The sequence below is a fragment of the Lacerta agilis genome, chromosome 5, assembly GCF_009819535.1.
Source record: "Lacerta agilis isolate rLacAgi1 chromosome 5, rLacAgi1.pri, whole genome shotgun sequence".
NCBI classification, from domain to species: Eukaryota; Metazoa; Chordata; class Lepidosauria; order Squamata; family Lacertidae; genus Lacerta; species Lacerta agilis.
The window spans coordinates 72,397,388-72,421,849 of record NC_046316.1 but is presented as its reverse complement, the minus strand read 5'-3'; the positions used below and the strand labels follow the sequence as shown (position 1 = coordinate 72,421,849).

Sequence of the window (24,462 nt, the reverse complement as noted above, 5' to 3'; positions counted from 1 at the left end):
GAATGAGAGCCTTCTTCAAAATGCCTCTCACATTCCATGCATTCTTCATACACCTCAACCATTAGCTGTTTTTTGTTTTGTTTTGTTTTTTGCTGGTTGTGGGGGGCAAGCTCTTGAGCAATTAAAGAAGTCATTAGCATTCTTTTGCTGGACATAATGATAAGGCCAAGCCAGCCTTCATAACAATCTTTCTTCCCATTTTGGAGATTTTATTTTATTTTATTTTATATTGCCCCTCCCCCCCCCCCGAGCTCAAGGTGGCATAAATGCTTCTCCCTCTCACTGTTTCCCCCCCCCCCTTCACAATAACCCTGTGAAGTACGTGGTGCTGAGTTATGGTGCCTGGCCTAAGGTCTCTCTGTAAGCTTCATGGCCAGAGTAGGATTCGAACCCTGTCCTCTCAGGGCCCTAGACCAACACTGTGACAATTACACCAACCTGTTGTCACATTACTTACCAAGCAATGCCAAGGTTTTGGAGGATGGGTGGGTGTGGCAGAAGAGCCACCACTTCCTAAGTCCTCCCATCTCACTCTGGCCAATTTTCCAGTGGACCCAAAGTCTCCTGTGACTCACCCCAACACATCTCCTTCCAAGACCTATTGCCAGCGACAAGCAATATATCTCTACACATGGAGCTTTCCCAGGAGGCTCCTCCAGGGCCGTAAATGCTGTCCTCTACTCTCTGTCCACAGAATGGCCCTCCCAGCTGCCCCTTGGCCAGCTTTAGGTTTTTAGCTTTAAGCAAGTATTTTCTCTTCTATGCATACTCTGATTTGGAAATGCTCAAACCAAGATGTGTTGACTTCATTCGTTTTGTTCTTAGTTGTCCTTATCAACCATACCTGAAACCTGGACCTCTCCATGCCCCTTATTTTCTTTGTTCCATATTGCATTCTAAATTGTCCCTTTAAGTGCTCTGGCCCGATTGAAATAGCACACGAGCACTCTTGAGAAGCAGGACAAGAATAGAAGCTGTGACTTGCTGGTGGAAGTTCACCAGGGGAATTCGCCTACACAACCCTTCTTATTTGCCACTGTCCCATTTTCCAGTCCGTGAAGCAGCTCACAGGAAGTGAAAGCAATAAAAATCCATGTAAAAAAAACCTTATTTTTATAAAAAAAATAGCTATAAAACATAGCACAAACAAACAAACAAACACAAACAGAAGCAATAGTCAATGAGCAATTAAGCAGCCAATCAAAATAGCAAAAACTCATTTACGAAGCCGAGTCATCGTCGCTAACGGTTAAAATCCCCAGAGAGCAAAAGAGTCACAACTTGACACCTAACTGTGGCTAGTCTTGGCATCTCCCATGTTTGTCTGGCAAGGCCGTTTCAGAAGCAAGGCATTGCCACTGAAAGACCCACTCTCCTCTGTTGCCATCTGCCTAATCTCTGAAGGCAGCAGCACCCAGAGGAGGACATTGGATGCAAATGTGGGCTGGACCAGTTCACATAGGAGAAGGCATGGATGGTTCCTCTTTGTGTTCGTTTATGGACAATTGCAGCTCTTGCATGGACTGTGTACCTCCATCATCCCTGTTTATTTCAACGGCACCTTCACAGAAGACTTTCCCGTCAGATTGCGTGCCTAATGAACTGTGTTTTTCGATCACGGATAAGAAAGAAGCAGATCTTGATACCCGGGAAAACTTGATAATTCTTGGATATGCGCCACCGCCATCATCACAGAGCTACTTTTACAATACAAATATTTTCAAACGAACATAAGACCGTCTTGGCCCTGCCTGGATTAAGACGATGACGACAATAATGGATGTGCCGACCAGAGTCTGTGGATTTAAAGAGACAGGTGTAGGATATAAAATGTCCCTGCAAATGCTGGAGAAGCAGGGACTGTTCTGAAGAGTGATAGGCTGAATTTGATCCGGTCCGGGGGACTGTTCTGAGCCAAAGTGGAAGCCCCCACCCACTTGAGCCTTATGCTGGTTTCAGCAGCTGTCAAAAAGGGTACGATTGTGAAATTGGCTCAGAATGCTTCCCCTGATCAGGTTGAATGAAATGCAGAAAATTCTATTATTTCCACCTCCTTGGTGGATTTTTATTTCCACACCAACCATCCCATTCTATAGCCAACACCACTTTTGTAATGAATGAATCGAGCCCAGGATAGCAAAAACAAAAACAAAACAAAAAACAAGCAATAAAACAATAAAAACATCTGAAAAACAGTTCCAATACAGATACAGACCATGAAAGCTATTTGCCTGTCTTAGAGGAATTGCTGGTTCTGCTGTGTCAAAGGCCTATTACCGGCAAATGTGGTAATAAATAAGTTTAACTGTGTCGTATAAGGAGCACCAATATTCTGGGATGAGTAGGCTTAGGATCCTATAGATCTTGGTCTTTCTGGCCATTTTTAAATTTGTTCTCAAAGGGCTAATGTGCCGTCTTACCGCTTGACTATATTGTCACTAGTGCCCTTTTCTCAGCTTTTAGAGGAGAACCCCCAGTTCATCCACATGCACACTGGCTGGCCTTGGGAAAGCCAGTTTTCTCAGTGAATATCTGCATCAGTGCTTTAAACACACGGAACATTCATTTCCTCTCCCCACTGAATCTTGGGAACTGTAGATTTAGGGATATGTAACACAGGGGTGAGGAGCATGTGACCCTCCCAATGGTGCTTGCCTCCAAGTCCCACCAGCCCCAGCCAGCATGGCCAATGGTTAGGGAGGATGAGAGCTGTAGTCCCAACATCTGAGGGGCAACAGGTTCCCCACCCCTGCTCTTAGATAGTTGTTGGGACCCCACCTCCCAGACAGTGCCCACTGGCCCAGATACCTGCCCTGAAGTCTCGGCCAGCAAGCCACCATTTAAATTTCCCACAATGCCCCTTGTGGCATGTCATCTACTGCACCCTTCCACCACAGTCCCTCCAAGTGTCCCTATTTTTCAGGGACGTCCCTGATTTAGAGGAGCCCTCCCGGTTTCTGTTTTGATCCCGGAATGTTTAATGTTTAATTATCTTTTTATGTATGTTGGAAGCCACCCAGAGTAGTTGGGCAACCCAGTAAGATGTGTGGGATATAATAATAATAATAATAATAATAATAATAATAATAATAATAATAATAATAATAATTTATTTGTACCCCACCCATCTGGCTGGGTCTCCCCAGCCACTCTGGGCGGCTTCCATCAAACATTAAAATACATTTAAAATATCACAGTTTAAAAACTTCCCTAAACAGGGCTGCCTTCAGGTTTTTTCTGAATGTCAGGTAGTTGTTTATTCCCTTGACTTCTGATGGGAGGGCGTTCCACAGGGCGGGCGCCACTACCGAGAAGGCCCTCTGCCTGGTTCCCTGTAGTTTTGCTTCTCGCAGTGAGGGACCGACAGAAGGCCCTCGGTGCTGGATCTCAGTGTCCGGGCTGAATGATGGGGGTGGAGACGCTCCTTCAGGTATACAGGACCGAGGCCGTTTAGGGCTTTAAAGGTCAGCACCAACACTTTGAATTGTGCTCGGAAACGTATAAATAGTGAAATTATCATTATGGAATGGGATGTCCCTATTTTCACCGGAGAAATGTTGGAGGGTATGCCACCATTGCAAGTAACCTGAACTGGTCCCAATAACAATTTACATATATTTCCAGTCTCACTTCCTTCTGTGATACTATATACCTCTCTGAAGTGGTATTAAAATGAAATAGAAAAAAAGAAAAGAAAAAAGGAGCAACCACTTAACATGGATTTCAGAAATGCAGCGAATAGAATTCTAGTGGAGCTGCAAATGCAAAAGGGCTGGTCTTTTTCCTGAGGTACTTGGAGGGGGGCTATTGCGGCATTTTCCGCCCAGTGAGGCACTGATATACTGTATATGCAGGTGAAGAGGCAGAGATTAGCACTTGAGGTGAGCAAGTTTGTATGCCTTTCAGTCAAGGGAGTGGTTACGAGGGCTGGAGGGCATTGTATCCAGAGCAGGCTGGAGCTTGCCTTGCAAAACTGAGAGCAGCAGTAAGCAAGATAATACCACTTTCCTCACCATCATCTTTGTCTTTCATCACAAAGTCCTGGGGGGAGGGGGGTCTGAAGGATATGTAAAAAAGGTAAAGGACCCCTGACAGTTAAGTCCAGTCACGAATGACTCTGGGGTTGCGGCGCTCATCTCGCTTTACAGGCCGAGGGAGCCAGCATTTGTCAGCAGACCGTTTTTCCAGGTCATGTGGCCAGCATGACTAAGCCGCTTCTGGCGAAACCAGAGCAGCGCATGGAAATGCCGTTTGCCTTCCTGCCACAGTGGTACCTATTTATCTATTTGCACTTAATTGGCGTGCTTTCGAACTGCTAGATTGGCAGGAGCTGGGACCAAGCAACGGGAGCTCACCCCGTCGCGGGGATTCGAACCGCCGACCTTCTGATCAGCAAGCCCAAGAGGCTCAGTGGTTTAGACACTGAAAGAAAGACCCCAGATGTATCCTCATTTGATGCTGCTGTTTCGTTAAAAGTACTTTTTGAGAATGGGAGACTGGGCGACAACGATGTTCACGTGGACTTGTGCATGCAGAAAAGTAAATGTTTCCAAATGCTATTTTCCAGGGAAGGCGGTTCCACAAGATCCCTCCTCTTCTTCCCGCTCTCATCCCAGCTTGTTCCCTCTTGCTTTTCTCACAACTCCGCTGCACATATCTGTCAAGTGCTGATAGAGAGTTGAGGCCTTTGACTCACAGCATATGGCCTTAAGGTCAATTACCTGCTCCAGAGATGTTGCCTTTCAATTGCCTGCCAACCATCACCATAGTAATACCATAGAACAGGCACATCCAGCAGGTAGATTGCCCAACAACTTAGTCTCCCCTAAAAAAAGCTCAACAACTTTTGACCTGAACCCCAAAAAAGGGGGTAGATCGCTGTTAGTTTATAACGCTGTGAGTAGATCGCAGTCTCTTGGGAGTTGGCCACCCCTGCCATAGAAGAAAGGAAAGCTTGTGTTGATGATTCTGAGGGAGAAATAGGGGGGGCATCTCTCTTTTTTTCAGAAGGCAACAAGAACAACAAAAGCAGTTGAGCAATGGCTTTCTGTAAACAGATGTCCCAATGTTTAGTAATGGCTCTGTAGAGGTGGAAGCTGTTTGACGGGGTTATTGTGCAGGACAATGTAAGCTGTCACCCTGTGAAGAGCAGTAAATGAGTGAAAACATGTGGGTTGCTGAAGTTGATGAGTCATCAACTTCCCACTTGCTCTAAAGCCGGCTTCCTTTGATGTAGCCCAGCCGCAAAATCCACTCTCCCTTCTGTCCCAGGAACACAGCAGAGCCCTGATAAAGGAACCCCCATGTGATAGCTGTGTACAATATGTACATTTATAATAGCTAAGCCCCTTAAACAAAAATAGGAGATTTTTTTTCCCTGCAAATCTCTACATTTTGTTTCTTCTACTTTTTTAAAAAATAAAAAAGCAATTAATGCTTAGGTGTCGAGTAAGTATTCCAATCTGGTTTCAAGAGCCTGTATAGTATTAAATCCAGGAAACAGAAACTGGTGCGGAGAGATGGATCGTTACAGCTGGCGAGTAGTAGAAAAGGACCGGCAATATTTTTCATGCTGCTGCCTGCTGGTTGTGGGGAGAAAAAACACCACCCCTGGTTCTTTTTCTCCCTCTCTTGGCTAGGATGCAGTGGAAGTGAGGGATTAGAAGCTAGTCACTCTGTTAAAATATCGCGTGTGTGTGTCATTAGTACAAAATGCTGGAGGACATGTGATCTGTTCGAGTGGGAAGTTCCAAAAGGAAACGTAACCCCGCAGGGGAATGTAGCGTTTGGCCCCAATTCTGATTTGTATGTAGCGTTTGCCTCGATTCTGATTCTGAGGCTCGCTCTACAAAGTGGTCGAACCAGGAGATCCCTTGCTCTTAACTTGCACTAACCAGAGTTGAAGGGCGGAGAAAAAAATTCTCATCCGACAAGGGGCAGCGTCAGCCATCATTGCTACCCATTCCTTCCTTACAGCTGTTGCTGTAGCTGTTAGGTTGAATGGTTTGGGGGGGAGGGAAAGAGGCGACAGAGATTTAGCTTTTCACTTACCCAACCCTCAGCTGTTCAGCCAAGCATTGGGGGACCGGGCAGCTTCTTATCGTTGCCTCTCCCCATAGCGTGAGGGAGAGAAAGAGGGGTGCCGCTGTTGCTCCATGGCCGCCCCCCCCCAGCTATGTTGAACATTCAACTGAGTGTGCATTAGGGACTAATGTGACACGCCGACTTCCCCAAAATATATACACAAGTAAGACTAACCCAACAGGAGTGCTCTTGTTCAGAGCTCAGGCCAGGTGGCCCTTGTCTCACCGTTGTCCATTTTCATTTTCCAATCTAAAGTCAACTTTCCATGGCTAGTGAGCATGCTCAATCCTCTTCAGTCTGTTTTGGCATGTCCCCACCACCTCCCCTTTATCGCCAGTTATATGGAAACATAGGGAGTCGCCTTATCCCAAGTCGGACCATTAAAGTACATTGGTCTACTACACCTACTGTCAGGGTTTCAGCAGCCTGGTTTGGGTTCTGGTCCTGTTGGCACAACAGTAACCGCTCTGAGATCTCTGGGTATAGGGCGGTATATCCCGTATTTTTTCGTCTATAAGACGCCCCCATGTATAAGACCCCCCTATTTTTTGGGACTCAGATTTAAGAAAATGGGGCGATATATCAATGTATAAGACGCACCCTAATTTTTGACATTTAAAAAAAGAAAAAATCTAGTTTTATATATGGAAAAATACAGTAAATTCAATCATTCATCATCATATCTGCAATAAGATCTGCTCAGGCTCTTCTCCAGATGCTTTCTTTATCAGCGGCAAGTTGTACAAGAGGCAGGGCCTTTTCAGTAGTGAACCCCTGTTCAGGGAATGTCCTTCCCAAAGATGATAATGATAATATTTGTTTACATACATACATACATACATACATACATACGCCGCCCATCTGGCTGGGTTTCCCAAGCTACTCTGGGCAGCTCCCAACAGAATATTAAAAACATGACAAAACATCAAACATTAAAAACTTCCCTAAACACGGTTGCCTTCAGATGTCTTCTAAAAGTCAGATAGTTATTTCCTTGACATCTGATGGGAGGGCGTTTCACAGGGCGGGCGCCACTACCAAGAAGAGGCCTGCGTATGGTGCAAGTTTTTTTGGAGTCAGGCCAAATTTTATTTTTTATTCTTCTAATTTTTTAACCCAGGAATTTTAATCTTCTACAAACCCTGGTCTGCTGAGGTGGTATTATTATTATTATTATTATTATTATTATTATTATTATTATTATTTACATTTACATTTACAACACAGTGCAATTTAGTTTGCAAAATTATGTTGTATGCTACCTTGAAATCCAAATAGGATGAAGAGTAGTACAGAAATTTTTTGATAAATAAATAAATGAATGAGTTCACTAATAGAGGGAGCACCGAATATTATTTTGTGGCGAATAAAATGACAATAGGATGTTTTTCAGAACCTGCATTCTAGTTTAAGGATGTCAGAAGCTGCAGATAATTTTGCAGTTAGGCACTCTTGCATCCTGTCATTGTTGTTTTGAGACCCATCTACTGGCCTTCACTTACCTGGCCTAGAAGCCCCTTTTTGAGAACCACAAGCTCCTGTTTGCAGCCAGGACCTGTGCCAGAAGCCTGACACGCCTGCAGAGCAGGTTTGCCTAACCTGTGCTGACACAATGCTTGCGGATTGCTGTCACCGACCAAACTTCAGGATTTACCTGTCTTAATTTCCTTAAGCTTATGCAAAGATTTTATTCCCTCTTCAACTTTGCCATGAATTATGCTGGGTTCATACTCCCCCCCTTCCTGTTTTTACCCCTCTAAAGGATTTAATCCCTACAAATGTTTGCCTTCTTTTTGAATCAATAATGTGGCAGCTTTTTATTGCTTCAGTGACCTCTCTTTTTCAGAGACAATAAGCGGGTCCTGGTTCCGGCAGACTTTGAATCAAGGGTGGGGAAACTTTCTCAGCCCCGGGGCCACATTCCACTCTGAGCAGGCTAACAGGGGCCGCATTCCTGTGGCTGTAGGGATAAGAGGCAAAAGTGGCCAGAGCTACAAATGTGAATTTTAGCTTGGTACAGTAGACCTTGCACTCGCACATCCAGGCAAGCAAGAAGTATTTTCAGCGTTTAAGGACATATTCCAGCTAGGCAGAAATACTCAGGGTGTGTGCATGATAATGGTCAGAATTGGGGTCAAAATCTGCACATTTACAAACTGAAGTTGCTTTTACCTGGTGTACCGATTTTGTTTATAACCATGTATAAAATGCTTACTTTTGCCAAAGAAAGCAAGGAGCAAATTAATCTAAATGTCTGAATACATGGATAGTGAATGACTCCCTTGAATCCAAGTATAAAAAGAATCTCTCTCCTTTTTTCATACTTGCCTCAGCTTTCTTGGCCTATAAAAAGCCTTAGACTTTTTTTTACAGGGATAGCTGAAATTCAGGAGCTAATTATAAACCAGTCTTTAAAAATAAATAAGCAGCTTTCTGCACCTTACGAAGTTAAGTTGTGTTTGCTAAGTGCAGCTTTCCCTTGAATTCCTTGAACTAGAGTTCTCAGAGTGAGGCCACCCCTCCAAATAGATTCCGCCTCCATGCTCTTGAATGAAGTCAAAATGCTTTTCCTTCGCCAGGATGGCACCAGAAGGGCAATACAGGGCACTCTCTGGCTTCTAGCTTCAGGCAGTTTGAACATCTAATGTTTGCATAGAACATTCCTCTCTCTCGTGCAGCTGCAGAGTTTCAGATTTATGCACCCTGCACCTTTTGATCAGTTTTTCAGGCATCGTTGCATGCCTTCTGTTGCATCATTTGGCATATTTTAGTCCCTGTTCCATCTAGTTGAGTTTTGCATCGTATCTGGAAATCCCTGCAGCAATGCCCAGTTACTTGTTTCTGTCTGTTGTGCAAATCTGTTGGAAGTGAGCGCTCTGTGTGGTGAGAGCCAGTGTGGTGTAGTGGTTAAGAGTGGTAGACTCGTAATCTGGGGAACCAGGTTCGCATCTCCGCTCCTCCACATGCAGCTGCTGGGTGACCTTGGGCTAGTCACACTTCTCTGAAGTCTCTCAGCCCCACTCACCTCACAGAGTGTTTGTTGTGGGGGAGGAAGGGAAAGGAGAATGTTAGCCGCTTTGAGACTCCTTCGGGTAGTGAAAAGCGGGATATCAAATCCAAACTCTTCTTCTTCTTCTTCTTCTTCTTCTTCTTCTTCTTCTTCTTCTTCTTCGGATGCAATTGTGGCCACTGATTGATTGACTGCAACGCCAGGTAATGACTCTCATGTTGGGAAGAGGCATTGCGGAGCGAACACCACGCTACAGATAGTTTCCTTCACCTCCCAGGACTTTTCCGTGAAGGCAGTTTATGTGCTTAACTATGAGTCACTCTGTTGACTAATCAAGTGAGGAGAGATTGAGCGATGCCCGTGCATGTGAAACTTCAAGAATCATTGCTTACACGCTTTCAAACTTCTTACGAGGCCACTGGAAGCTCAACAATTATGTGTTCGAGGTGGGGTGTTCGAAAGCTAAAGTTCTGAGGAGCCCATTATACCTGACAAGAGTGTTGGACAAAAACCTGGGAGACGAGGGTTCAAATCCCAAATCGGCACCGAAGATCACTGGGTGGCGTTGGTCACATCCAAACCACACATTTAAAGCCTTCTCCCACCACTTTAACAGGCATGGCTTCTTCCAAAGAATCACAGGAACTGTATTTTGTCAAGGAACCACTCAACAGCCTTGACAATCTACAGTTCCTAGGAGTCTTTGGGGAGGCGGGAGGGAGCCATCCCCCAAGAAGCTGGAACATCTCTCATTCCAACAACCTGAAATCTATCCCAGTGTTTCATGGTTCCGCTCTTGCTTTTTTCCTTTCTGTGTGACCTCAGCTTCAGTACTTTGTGCTTTTCTTTTTTGCTTCCTTATTCCCCCACCCCACCCCCCAATAGCTAAGGCAGTGTTTTTCAACCACTGTTCCGTGGCACACTAGTGTGCCGCGAGATGTTGCCTGGTGTGCCGTGGGAAAAATTGTAAAATTCAAGAGAATTACTTTATATATAGTCAATATAGGCACAGAGTTAATTTTTTTAACATTTTCTAATGGTGGTGTGCCTCGTGATTTTTTTCATGAAACAAGTGTGCCTTTGCCCAAAAAAGGTTGAAAAACACTGAGCTAAGGAGGGACAGGAAGCAGCTGGCAGGGCTCAGCCTTTCAAATCCCTTTGCAGAAAACGGGCATTTCCAGTGGGTTTGGTCCAGATTACATGAAGGGTTAGAGTATTGGCTGGAAAAGCAAAGAGAGGCAAAACAAAACACCAGGCTCTGCGGTTCGTTTCATTCTCAATTGGTGAGCAAGAAAGCAAATGCTGCAGCAAGGGAGTGCTGTGTGACAAATGTGTTTCCCAAAAGAGTAGATGTCACTTGGCGCTGTGACATTTACAGCATGCCAGCAACCAGGGGTGGGGGTTAGAAAGAGGCAATTGCCGAAAACAATGGCTGCTTTTAAAGTGGCGGTGTTCTTAAAATAAGCCTTCACGTTTGCTCCCTCTTATTGGAGGTATGTCTAGTATTTTGGACCTTGCCCAAATACTGATTGATTTTACTTAAATGTCGCTTTCCCACAACGAGCTGTGCTATAGCAAACATTCGAAACATCAGAACACCGGAAATACATATCTGCAAAACACAGAGCATGTTAGTAAATTCAAAATACAGTGGTACCTCTGGTTACGTACTTAATTTGTTCCGGAGGTCCGTTTTTTTTTTTTTAATAATATTTATTGATTTTTCCAAAAACACAAAAAGCATCAACAAAAACAACTACAAAAGAACAAGCGAAAAACAAAGTAACACAACTACAAAAATACAATACATCAAAGAAAGAAAGCAAAAAGAAAGAAAGAAAAAAACAAAAATATATCATCTTACCAAAAATCTACTTTTTTCTTATCATCTTTTTCGGACTTCCTCCTGTTTCCCCTTATTTGTGTCCCTTTAGAATATTTCACGTAACTTCCAAATTTAGTTTCCTCACATATTTTATACATACTATTATCTCTTAAAAAAAAGAAACTGTTCTTAACCTGAAGCACCGCTTTAGCTAATGGGACCTCCCGCTGCCGCTGCGCCACCAGAGCATGATTTCTGTTCTTATCCTGAAGCAAAGTTCTTAACCTGAAGCGTTATTTCTGGGTTAGCGGAGTATATAACCTGAAGCGTATGTAACCTGAAGTGTATGTAGCCCAAGGTACCACTGTAACCAAAAATCAGCAATTTAACAAACAGAATAAATCCAGTATTACAACAACAACAACAACAACAAATAATCTAGGCTTAAATTGCGTAAATACAAGGCAAAAATGAAAGTTAAGCAACAGTAAAGTTCCTGACCAAAGAATGTTTCATTAATGCAGTTCAGAGGGGAGCGGTAGATGCCATACAGCTGGCATACAGGCTAGATGACATAGGCTCTCACATTTGCAGCAAAATTCAAATGGCCGGGTGGGCAATGATGGCAAGTCTTTCCCCCAGCCTCCTGGAAGTACCAACAGCTGGTGCAGGTCTTATTGCAAATATGCAGGTGAAACAGTAAAACAGTGTTCACCCGTTTTTTAAGGCCCATCAGAACATTTGGGCTTTAGGTGCCAAACCCTCTGGTCACTTCTCCACTCAGATCAGTCCCACACCGAACGACAGAGAGAAAGTATGTGTATACTCACTTTATTTTCCCCTAGGGATTGGGGTGAAAGTAAAATCTACTAGAATTAATCTAAGCCTTGGGGAACAGGTAGAGCTGAACGAGGAAGTGGGAAAAGCATCGCTCTGCCAGCTTCCTCCTTAATGTCTATGTGCTTTTCTTGGGGGGAGGGGGGGCGCTGTTCAGATCCTTTGAGGGCACCATGGGAAGACCCCAAGGGCACCGTTGTGCACACGGGCACCATGTTGGCGGCCATTGTTGTAAAAGGTTCAGCTATATTTCAGACCCCAGGAGGAAAGCTGTTTCGAATGGAGGTGCTCAGTTGGATTTCAAACAGCTTCCCAACCTATGTTTGGTGATTTACAACTTGCAGCCAAGTTGTATGTTTTCAGTAACGTTCCTAATTTCTCCTAAAAACCCAATGCAGCTTTTATCTTTTTTTTTATGCAGGAGAAAGGAAAGTACACTTACATCTGCTTAATTACTGGCTAAAACTAGTATGGCAAAAGAATACGGTGAAACACTGCAATATGGAAACTGTTGTATATGCATCAGCCCTCAATGAATGGAATTTAAGCGTAAACCTGTCTTTACATTTTGAAACTACCAGTTTATCCATTCATTTCAGAATTTGGTTTTTGGAAAGCTCCCAGGTTCAATCCTTGGCATTCCCAGTTTTGGGGGGCGAGCACTTAAATATGAGCAACATCTCTTCTCAAGACTCAAGAGAGCTTCTGCCAGTCTGTCATTGCTGAGCTAGATGATAAAGTCTATGTGCATGTGCATTCCGATTTAACAGTTGGATTTCTGATTCTAAGAAATAGTTTGTGGAAAAAATATGGGCACGGCTCATTTAAGGCACTAAGATCAAGTGGGCAACCAGGGAGATCTTCATCGCAGTTATTCTCATAAACATACCTTTGGGAACCTATCCTTTGCCAAATTTGTAAACTTTATCCAGCAGTCAAATAGATATTAACCAACTCTCATTTCTGCTAGAAGCATTCTCATTTAAGCTCATAATAATACAATCGTACCTCAGAAGTTGAATGGAATCCATTCTGGAAGTCCGTTCAACTTCCAAAAGGTTCGGAAACCAAGGCGCGGCTTCTGATTGGCTACAGGAAGCTCCTGCAGCCAATTGGAATCGGCGTCAGATGTTCGGGTTCCAAAGAACGTTCGCAAACCGGAACACTCGCTTCCAGGTTTGCGGCATTCGGGAGTCAAAACGTTCGACTCGCAAGGCGTTCGGGATCCAAGGTACGACTCATAGGTTATTTTCACAAGGGAACTCTCAGCCCAATATATTATTCCAGTCTTTATTCTGAAATGAGTCAAAATCAGAGGGAAGGGTGGGGGGTGGCTTGGGAACCTAAAGGATACAGGAAAGGCAAACATTGCATGGTGTCATGCAAAGGGAAGAATGAATTAGTATTGAAGGGAACCTTGAAGTGAGGAAGTGAGTCAATCGCTGGAAGGAAGGGCATGTGAGATGTACAAAGTGAAAGTGACCTTGAGCTGCAAAGTTTGAAAATGTAGGGTAAAGGTGAAACCAAGCTTCGAATTATTTGTAAAAGTTGTGTCAGAGTGTATTTCTTTTCATATTCGAATGACTGCTATTTTTTTTCATTATTATTCATAAGGCATTTACATTAGGGGGCACACAAACCCAACCAACATAATATTAGGGGAAATGAAAATTACATGAGAGACGGATAGTGGAGCAAGAACCCCCAGAGTACAAAGGCATATTGTTTAAACCAGGGTTTCCCAAACTTGGGTCTCCAGCTGTTTTTGGACTACAACTCCCATCACCCCAAGCTAGCAAGACCAGCGGTCAGGGATGATGGGAATTTTTGGATCCTGATAAATATGACTGTTGTAAGACCTAGCAAAAATTAGGGGGAATGGCTGACATGCACAGATGGACAATCGGAGCTCTGGGTCATATTTGTGACTGCAATCTCCTCAGTTCCTCTCAGCCTAAAATCCCTGCGTTTCTGTTTTGCAGCCATATAGAGAAGATAACGACGTGGCAAGACCCTCGAAAGACCATGACCCAGCCATTGAATCACATGAGCCATCATCCTTCAGCCGCTTCCACCCCTGTATCGCAGAGATCCATGGCAATGTCACAGCCCAACCTTGGTGAGTAACAGGATGTTCAGAAAGGGCAAGGGACTCTGTGCAAACAGCAGCACGATTCCAAATCATGAAAAGCTTCCCCTTTGATGGACACTCAGTGTGACAGGTGGAGGAGATGATGCCTAACTTCTTGTGATTCATAAATTGATGTATTTTCCCTTCTGGGTTAAGGCCTGCATTGGGAGGCAGTGGGGGTGATATCAGAGCCCCCCACCCCACCCCCATGATAGCTGTTCCTGGAAGTCTTTCTTGGTATCAGGTCATAGTAAATTTGCACGCCCTCCAACAGTTTTCTGATGAAAATAGGGATGACCTATCTAATAATAATAATAATAAATTTTACTATTTATACCTCACCCTTCTGACTGGGTTGCCATTCTGGACAGGTTCCAACATATAATAAAACATGAATATTTTTTTAAAAAAACTTTCCTATACAGGGCTGCTCAGATGGCTCAGGGGGTCAAGATAACTCAATACCCTCCAGCATTTCGCCAATGAAAATAAGGATGTCCTAAGGAAAAGTAGGACATTCCGGGATCAAATCAGAAACCGCCCCGGCTTCTGTAAATCAGAGACGTCCCTGGAAAATAGGGACACTTGGAGGGTCTGAGTTTGTTGTATGTTTCACTTTGATAGAGAAACCACATTAACTTGTGAATGGATGGTATGCATAACCATATGCAGATAACTTGGGAGTTCTTCAAGTTCACTTTGTGGATCTGTGTTTGGATTTGCAACGCTGAACCAAATCAGTGTCATTTGTGCCACGATAAACTTCCTTTCTGTTTGCTTTCTCCTGACAACTATCTCAGCAACTTTTATCTGGAGCATAAAGGGGGAGTGTGGGATTGCTCTCTGAGTCACTGGACAGTGGCAAGTGTTTCATGAGAATTAAATATAAATAATAAACCTGAGTAAACCCCCGAAGGCTAAGGGACAATTAAGTGAGTCATAGCACCAAATGGTAATAGTGAGCTTGCTTCCTGCAATATCCTAAGGATCAGGGTGAGTAATACGTTGTTAAGAACTGAAATTAACACTCTTATTGCTCAACACCAATCTTCACATAGCTGCCTATACAGAGGTTTTAATTGGCCTAATAAAACAGTAAAAACTGTAAGACCGCAGTGGAAGAGAAAGCCCATAATTGACAGACCCTCGCCACTGAGATGCACCTCTCGGCCTCCCTCACCAGATCGGTGTATGTACTTACTTAACATATTTGCATACTTCTTTGCAAAGTGGTTCTCTTTAGAATCACCTCCCCTTTGCATTAGACTGATGGCATTTTTCATAGGCCTTTGTTGGACATTGATACCAGTTGACTGTAATAATTCTCCTGTTCATATGTAACCCTAAGCCAGACCATGGTTTAGTACAGGTATGAATTAGCAAACATATAGACTCCTGGAAAGAAGATTGCAGCTGCTTTTCTTTTCTTTGGTGGTTTTCCTGCTGTGCTATGCTGAGTGAAGCCATGGTTTGGCTCAGTATATCATCTGAATTCAGGCTCATGGTTTACTTCTCTCCAGACAAACCACGAGCTGTAACCTAGGTGTGCCCAGGTATTTGGGCCTAATGTTGGCTGCTATTGTATTTATTCTTTAAGTTTTAACATACTTTTAATGTTTTTTTGTATACTGCCTAGTGATGTTTACATGAAAAGCAGTACAGAAATTGTTTTAATAAATAACTAATACAGACCGAAGCGTTAAGACCATTTAAAGAAATTATGACAGAAAATTGCAGGGTATTTTTTAGCAAGCGGAATGCAATATGCTTCAGATTATATGAGCCAAAACTAACCAAACTAAGCAGATGAGGAAGTATTCAAGTTTTTAGACAAATGCAAAGTTGTTATTTTGAATTAGTGAATATTAATACAGCACCTGAGCAAATGAGATTGGGGTAGACTAGGCTGTAATTCACATAGGACTCTAGTTGGTTGGTTGGTTGGTTGGTTGGTTGGTTGGTTGCATGTATAGTCCCATGCATACTCAGGTTAGACAATGCAATTACAAACTGCGATTCCAAGTGCACAGAAAGCCTGGTGTAGAATGCTTCCTGAATGGTTTGCCTGTTGTATTGCAGCCTGGGCCAATGTATTCATTCAGAATGTGAGAAGAACTTACTGGATTAGCCAATGGCCCACCTAGTTCAGCATCATGATCCAGTGATCAACCAAATGCCTATGGGAAGCCCAAAAGCAATTTCATCACATGAGCATGCTATTTTTTAAAAAAGAAGTGACTTTCTCTTTATTAATCATAGCAGTTACAACCCTATTCACATTTACCCAGAGTAAGTCCAGTTGAATTCAGTTGGAGCTTCTTTGAGTAGATATGCATATAATTACACTGCACACTTTTCTTTCGGGAATCGTAATTCAAAGTAAAATCAGGATCTGAACTGGATTTTTAAAACCTGGTTAAGAGGGAACCTGATTAGCATTAACTGTGGTTAATACCTACATGGATGTGACTACTAAGCTAGAGATAAAGCTGACCAGGGAAGAGGAGATTCATGCTGGCAGTGGGGGACCCAGACATTGGAAACTGCCTTATACTGAATCAGACCATTAGTCCATTTGTCTACTCTCAGTGGTGGCGGCTCTACAGATAGGGGACACTCCCAGCTCTAGCTGGAGATGCAAGGATTGAGCCTGGGACCTTGTGTATGCAGAGCCTGTGCTCTACTGCTGAATTATGTTTTGTCTCCTGATTTGCAAATTCTGGTTTTCAGAGCACTGGTGTTTGCAGTTCAGTGGCAGTAAGACCCATTTCCCCCCTGGTCATATCCCAATGCTGTAAAATCTGTTTTGCTGAGTTCATGTCAGGTATTTAAGCAAGCAGATTTTTTGGAACTCTGCTTGAGCCCCGAAGCCAGATCTCTTGTGCCAACATCCCACCAGACAACACAAGCAGAATGGAAACTGGATAAGAAGTCAAAACCACCCTTCTGGCAATAGCTGGTTCAAAACCTTTTAGTGAAAGCAGGCTACACCTCTGTCTGTTGCCCTCGTGTTATTCAGCACCAGAGGAATTAAAAAATTCTTTTGAAGTTGTGCCATGAACAAGGTGGGGGCCTAAATTTTTTTCCAAGTCTGTGTCCTGGCCTGCACTTCCAATTGCAAACACGTGTGTCTGTGTGTGTTTATCTTGCACTGCTTCCGATGATGAGATGGAAATGTTGGCTCTTCCTGTATGGCGTGTTGCTTTTGCTTTGTATTTCCCCTGCATCTACCTGTACGTTTGCAGGGAAACACACAAAAGTACCCATGGAGGGTCTATCGACAATAATGCAGCTAAACGGTAGTAACACCAAAGATAAGTCTTGAGGTAAAAAAATGATTGAAATTAACAGTTGTTCTGCCTGGTTTTGCCTCTCCCATTGCTTTCTAGTCTCTGACTCATGCTATAGATTTATGAGCTAAAGATCTCATATTCCCAGCTCAATATTTCCTGAGATCTCTGACGGTGTGTGTTTATCTCTTGTATTTCTTCATGATGTATTTACGTCTAGTGCTTATGGCAGGACCATCTTCTTAACTGCGTGGATTCAATTTACAATCCATATTGATACTGGCACCGTCTTACATTGGGTCTAGATTGATTCCTTCTCCTAATATGGTTATATGCAAAGAGCAATTCCCCAGACTACAAGAAGATGTGTGTCCTGTTTATTTATTTATTGAAAACCCCACCTGTGTGTTGAAAGTGTTTCTTCTTAAAGAGAAATTGGATAAGAACACCAGAAGAGGTTGCCAGATCAGGTCAGTGGCTCATCTAATCCAGCATCCTGTTCTCACAGGTTGCCAGGCAAAGGACTATGGGAAGCCTCAAAGCAGGACCTGGGCACCGCAGCACTCTTCCCCACTTGAGATTCCCAGCAACTGGCATTCAGAGGCATACTGCTCCTGGTAGCCATTGATACTTACCCTCCTTGGATTTGTCTCAACCTCTCAACCACTACACCACAGCCAGTGTGGTGTAGTGGTTAAGAGCGGTAGACTCGTGATCTGGGGAACCGGGGCTCCTCCACATGCAGCTGCTGGGTGACCTTGGGCTAGTCACACTTCTCTGAAGTCTCTCAGCCTCACTCACCTCACAGAGTGTTTGTTGTGGGGGAGGAAAGGAAAGGAGAATGTTAGCCGCTTTGAGACTCCTTCAGGTAGTGAAAAGCAGGATATCAAATCCAAACTCTTCTTCTTCTTCTTCTTCTTCTTCTTCTTCTTCTTCTTCTTCTTCTTTTAAAGCCATCCAAGATGGCAGCACTCACTACTTCCTATGGGAGCGAATTCCATGGTTTCACTATGGAATGGTCTGTTCCTTTGAAAACGAGAACAAACTTGACAAGTCCGCAATAACTCTTTATTCAGAGAAACACAACAGCACAGACCTGGTGATCCCAGCAACTCTTCCCAGTAGGTCTTGCCCCAATGAAACAGTTGCAAGCGCTGAAGGTCTCCACCTTTCCACCACTCTCCCCTCAGCTCCTCCTCTCCAGGGTCTTTCCCAAATAGTCGCAAACTGTGTTTGCACACAACCCATCTCTGTGCTGCTCTTTTCATTTCTCTGCATGTTCTAGGAGATCTGGTGGGAGGGGAGCTGGTTGCAACAGGAGAGGGAGACTCCTTGGCTCCTTCAGCAGCCTGCCTTATCTGTGTCTCTTGCCCCCCACTCCTGTTCTCTCTAGCTTCCACTTCTGCCTCTGATTCTGGACTGCTCTCTGCCACAGCCTCTTCCTTCCCACCAAACCCTCTTGTGCCTTCAGCTTCCGACACCTTCTCCTCCCAGCCTGCTCACTCCTCTCCCTCTGATCATTCATTGTCATCCCACCAACAATCCCCTGGCTCTGAGCCTTCTTCTCCTGGGGGTTCCCTTGAGTGCCTCCCACTGCTCCTCTGCCTCCAGCCAATCCATGACAAAGCCTTCCAAGGGCCATGTGCCAGTGGTGGATGGCGCCAGAGGTAAAAGTGAGTGGAGCCAATAGTGTAAATGTTACCTTTGTACAATAAGCTAGTCTCTACACACATGCACCTCTGTATCCTTTGGGACGCGGGTGGTGCTGTGGTCTAAACCACTGAGCCTCTTGGGCCTGCTGATCAGAAGGTTGGCAGTTCGAATCCGCACAACAGTGGCGAGCTCCCGTTTACTCTATCCCAGCACACCAGTGCAAGAAGATAAATAGGTACCGCTGTGGCGGGAAGGTAAACAGTGTTTCAGTGTGCACTGGCACTCATCACGGTCCTCCATGCTCCAGTAGCGGTGTAGTCATACTGGCCACATGACCTGGAAAGCTTTCTGTGGACAGACGCCGGCTCCCTTGGCCTGAAAAGCGATGAGCACCGCACCCCGCAGTTGCCTTTGACTGGACTTAACCGTCCAGGGGTCCTTTACCATTACTCTGTATTCTCCAGGCAGACCTTCCGAATGCAGAGCAGATTCTCTGCCACTGAGCTATGGCCCTTCCCCTGTGTACCTCCTGGTTTCTTTTCCTAGAGGCCTTGCTGACACCAAAATGTTCCTGCTAATGCTACTTTGCCTTTCCTTCCAGTTGGCAATTCCACAAGAAAATAAGAAGAAAGTGCTCCCTCCCGCTTTCTATCCTTTCCACCCGAAAAGGAATTCCGATCTGACCTTCCTACTTGGCAGTCTGCACCATTGGCTTGCCAGATAGGCTGTAGGCTTCTGCAATTGCTGTTGTGATGTGATTGATGGGCGGCAAGTGGAAAAGCTGGTCTGGTGTTTGAGCTGGATGCAAAGTGTCAAAGGAAAAAAGGCCCAGTGAGTTGCTGTTGAGTCGAGAATCATGCCACGCCGGTTCTCTGGGACAGCTTTCCTTACCCGAAGTATTTTATCCTTTGGCTTCCGCCAGCAATGTTGAACTAATGTATCGGCCACTCTTTCTCTGTCAGCCTTCTTGGCACAGCAGAGTAGGATTTTTGGCCTGGTTCTCATGTGCAAATGACAGCAGAGTGGCTCTTTGAAGTGCAGCCACTTGGAGAGAGCTCTAGTTGGTGAGCTCCAACTTCAAAAAGAAAAGAAAAGTCTTATAGTATCTTCAGGACTAGCAGCATAAGTTTCCACGGACTAGAGTCCACTGTTTCAGTTGCATGAAGTGTTCCCCTCTGTTGGCAGAGGGCATACACACGCAGTAAGGGTGGTAACCAATGAAGTCGTCCTATTCATGCAAGGACACCTTCTAGCACTATGTTACTTCCCTGCAAAATCTGCTCCAGAGGGTTGGGGGAACTCCCAGAACAGATCTGGGGGCATGTGGAGGAAGGAGAGAGAAGGGAGGTTCCATTGAGCAAGCTGAAGTCCTTGCATGAAGGACACAACTGTGGATACAGCCCAAACTGTTTGTGAATGGAGATAGATAGATATACACTAGGGTTGGCATACGTTCCAAGTTTCCCAGACATACCTGGTATTTGGCCCTTGTAAACAGTGGAAATCGCTGAAATGGCCGGGAAAACCTGGACATATGGCAGCCCATGTAGAAAGTGTAGACTTTGGTGAATTTCATTTTGTTGTTGTTGTTGTTTAGTCGTTTAGTCGTGTCCGACTCTTCGTGACCCCATGGACCAGAGCACACCAGGCACTCCTGTCTTCCACTGCCTCTTGCAGTTTGGTCAGACTCATGTTGGTAGCTTTGAGAACACCGTCCAACCATCTCCTCCTCTGTCGTCCCCTTCTCCTTGTGCCCTCCATCTTTCCCAACATCAGGGTCTTTTCCAGGGAGTCTTCTCTTCTCATGAGGTGGCCATTCGTTTTTAAAAAAAAAGGGGGGGGAAGCTAAAAACCTCATTATTATTATTTTTTGAGTCACTTTTTTCAAATATGGCAACCCTATATACACATAATCACACACACACAGGTATGTGGGGTAAGTGGAATCAGAAGTCCATGAAATGCAAAGGGCACCCTCTGTGACAGCTCCCTGCAGCAGTGTTTTCAAGCAACTGTGTTATGCTAGCACAAACTGCATAAAAAATGGCTTGCATTGGCTTAATGAGAATCGGCGCATGTGGAGCTGCTTCGCACATAAATGCAATCATGACATAGATCTGCCTTCATGCAGCTGCATTTCAAGTGGCCACCCACACTGCTATTCATGTATGAGGTTTCCCCCCCAGCTAGGGTTGCGATTTGATGTGCTCGATTCTTGGCTGATAAATAAGAACTGAATTTGCAAAAAGAAAGCATTCTTATGAAAGCTGACAAATGGAAGCCACTCCATTACCAGGTTTGCAGCAGCATAGCAGGAGGAGAAGTGGAGGAAGAACACTACTCCTCCCATCTCCTCTCTGGAAGGCAGCATGCTCACATTAGGCTGTGTGTGTGCATGTACACACATGTGCAAGATATATGTGCTATATATTTGTGCGTGTGTGTGCATGTTTGATGTGATATACAGGGTGAGTCTTTTAAAAGAGGCCCCGTGGAACATGTGTCCTCTGTATCCACAGGGCATCTTTTAAAGGACTCACCCTGTATGTACACACATAGGCACATTTTACAATTTCCTATGCAGCGGGTGGAAAAAAAGGAGAGGCAGGGAAAACACAAGCCTCTGCTGCTGCCCCTCCAAACTGCCTTGTAAGTGCCCACCTCGAGTGGAGGAGATAGGGCAGGCTTTCTCAGGCTTGGCTCCATCAATACTTTCCATCCATTCTGACTTATTTTTTTCTCTTTCTTCAAATCACCAGGAAATCCTACGGATAAAAGCATAGTGCAAACCTCTGTTGACAAAAATGAGTGGGTGAACCACACTTTCCATATCCTGCTGTGATAATATGGGATGTGACCTTCAGAGGTGGCGATTGTTCTGATTTGGGTACATTAGTCATGTGGAACTTCCAGAAATAAGGAAAATGAACTTACGTTTGCCAAAGCTGGTGTTCGCTACAACATACCTGAGATTTTGAGAGAGCACGCCCCAGCCTTAGCTCTATTGTTGCTTCACCTGTGCTTCCGGTTTCAAGCTGTGTTTGATCACTGCAGATCCTGAAATGAACTGGCAGATGCCAGGTGGAGATTGTGATGAATAATACAGTTTTCAGGTGATGGGTGTATAATTTCTGAGGCACCTGAATCAACTTCTGCCCCATTTTGTAGAAATGCTTTTCCTTTTCAAAAATGTTTTATTTTTCATTTTCACATTTTACAATATCTGAGTTAGCAGATCCAATTGAAATATCCAATCATCGACCCCCCCCCCTTTCTGCGGTTACTTTTGTTACATCTTTCTCCACTGCATATCCAGTTCATATCTTATCTACTAGTCATCCTTTATGTTCTATTTAAGTTATTCTCACTGCACGTTTTTATATCAGTCCTGCTAGTGATTTAAGTTGTTTACAGTAATTCTTCAGATAATCCATAAATTTTCCACATTCTGTATTAAAACATCTCTCTTGGTTTCTTAATTTTCTGCATATGCCATTTCTGCATAGACCATCAGTTTTTGTTGCCAGTCTTCCTTAGTTGGAACTGTTTCTTCTTTCCATCTCTCCATCTCTGGGCATACAATGTGTGAGCAGCCACGGAAACATACATAAATAATTTCCTTTGTTCTTTGGGTATCTCCAAACCTATTATTCCTAAGAGAAAAGCTTCTGCGTTGTTGTTTTTTTAAAACAAATGTTATTTTCAACATTTTTTTCAACTCATTATATATCATTTCCCAGTACTGTATGCTTTTGCTACCTTATGACACCATTGTAGAAATGTGTTTCCTTTCACCCAGTTGATGGAAGACCAGGCTTAAAAGATTTTGTTTCACAATCAGAGGGTTGGTTTTAGACATACCTACTTTCTCAAATGTGACCCTCCTGATGTAAGCGGTAATATATGTGTGATGTTTAGTGGGTAGAGACAGCCTGAGAGAAAAAGGCCTGAGCTCAAATCCCCACTCAGTTATCTTGGACCAGTCATCTTCTTTCTTGACCTAACCCATCTCAAGGTGGAGATACCTTGAGCTTAGAACAAATTTGATAAATTTGAACGCACCACACTGTAAGTATTAAGGAATTACTTGAAGGCTATCCATGTCAGAACTGGTGTGCAAATGTGTACACAATTAGAAGGTGTAAAACAGAGATGGACAGACTAGACTTGTGGGAACTTGCTTCTTGATTGCTAGAAATTCTGAGATTCACCAACAACGAACTAGGCGAGAAAAGGTCTCCCGGGGGTCAGAGTCAATTATCTACCCCACTTCAGTGAGCCATACAAATCTACAAATACAAATCTACAAATACAGATCTGCACCTGAAAACTCAACACAACTGAAAACACAAATCTTAAAGCCAACCATCAGAGACCTGGCCAAAAGCAATATTAATATGCATATTTTGCAGGTGAGGGCCATAGAAGGTGACAGGTAAATGATTGGCAGAAGGCCATGATGATGGATAATCCTCCCCTCCTTTCCATTTTGTGTGTTAAATAATTGGGAGTCGGAAACTATTTACTGATCTTCTGCATATCGCCCAGAAATGTACCAGTGGATTCTGCAAAAAACAAACAAAAAACAAAACAAAAAAACACTTCTACCAGCCCCTGTTGGAAGGAGAAATTGAACATTACACCACTTCTGTGGAGAGCAGGTTTTTGGCAAAGTAAGGTCTAAAGTAATTTTGGGTAGTAATTTCTAGTGTCTGCCACATTCATGTTTGGAAGGGAATTCCTGCTTCCCTCTTCCTGCTTGGCTTATTTACTTGAGTCATTTGAAGCTATGTATGCTCCATGTACCTTGATGTGGAGAATCGTGTTTTCTGTTGAAAGGGCTATGTGCATTCTGTGACTCTGCAGCTGGACCTCAAACTATTTGGGGAGACATTTAGCATCCTGAGCACCTTGGTTTTAGAAATACATATTAAAAGCAGGCTGTTGATCAGTAAGGCTGAAAAGAGAGGCATGACAGCATGTGGCCAATGCCTGGTGAAAATTTAGAAGCCAGGGTGGGAAATGGACTGAGTGATTTTTTTTATGTGAGTGGGGCTCCAATACCCTCTATGGCTTTCCCCCCACCTTCACCATGGCTAGTGGAAGCAAAATAAGTTGTGCAGTATGAGCAGAATTATCTAGATTTCCAAAAGATGCGCACGCTCCAAAACTTAGCTTTGTTTGGCACAGAATCTAGGTCACCTTGTCTCACAATGCAGACTCTTATATATGGTTTGTGAAGTCCAATCCAGAGAAAACTTTTAAGAGTGCAAAAATACCATTCATAAAACTGCATGCCAGTGTCTTAGTCTCTACCCCCCTCACACAACTCACAGCTCCACCTGTGCAATGAAGACCACAACCCTAAAAAGCTATGCTTGTTATAAGCCCGATGGAACACCCTGGAAGTTACATCTAAGTAAACATGTGTAGGATTTTGCTGTCAGACCACAGTTTGCTATATGCAGGAAGCAGGTGTACTGCAGAAGGGCAACTCCAAGGTGCACACTTGCACACTGATCAGATCCATCCAGTCCTTGATGTGGCCTGCTTACCACCCGAGAAAGGTAATATCGCCGCAGTCCGTAAAAACCACCTGGTTAAAACTGTTTTGCGACTAATCCAAATGAGT

General features: G+C 44.0%; 1 protein-coding gene across 1 annotated transcript in view; it reads left to right on the top strand.

Moving 5' to 3' along the window:
• WWTR1 (WW domain containing transcription regulator 1) overlaps nucleotides 1-24,462 on the top strand; it is an 85,644-nt gene that overhangs the window by 41,700 nt on the left and 19,482 nt on the right. Inside the window, exon 2 of the mRNA XM_033150423.1 lies at nucleotides 13,739-13,875. Within this exon, the coding sequence (XP_033006314.1) occupies nucleotides 13,739-13,875 (137 nt within the window). The remainder of the gene's footprint in view (nucleotides 1-13,738; nucleotides 13,876-24,462) is intronic.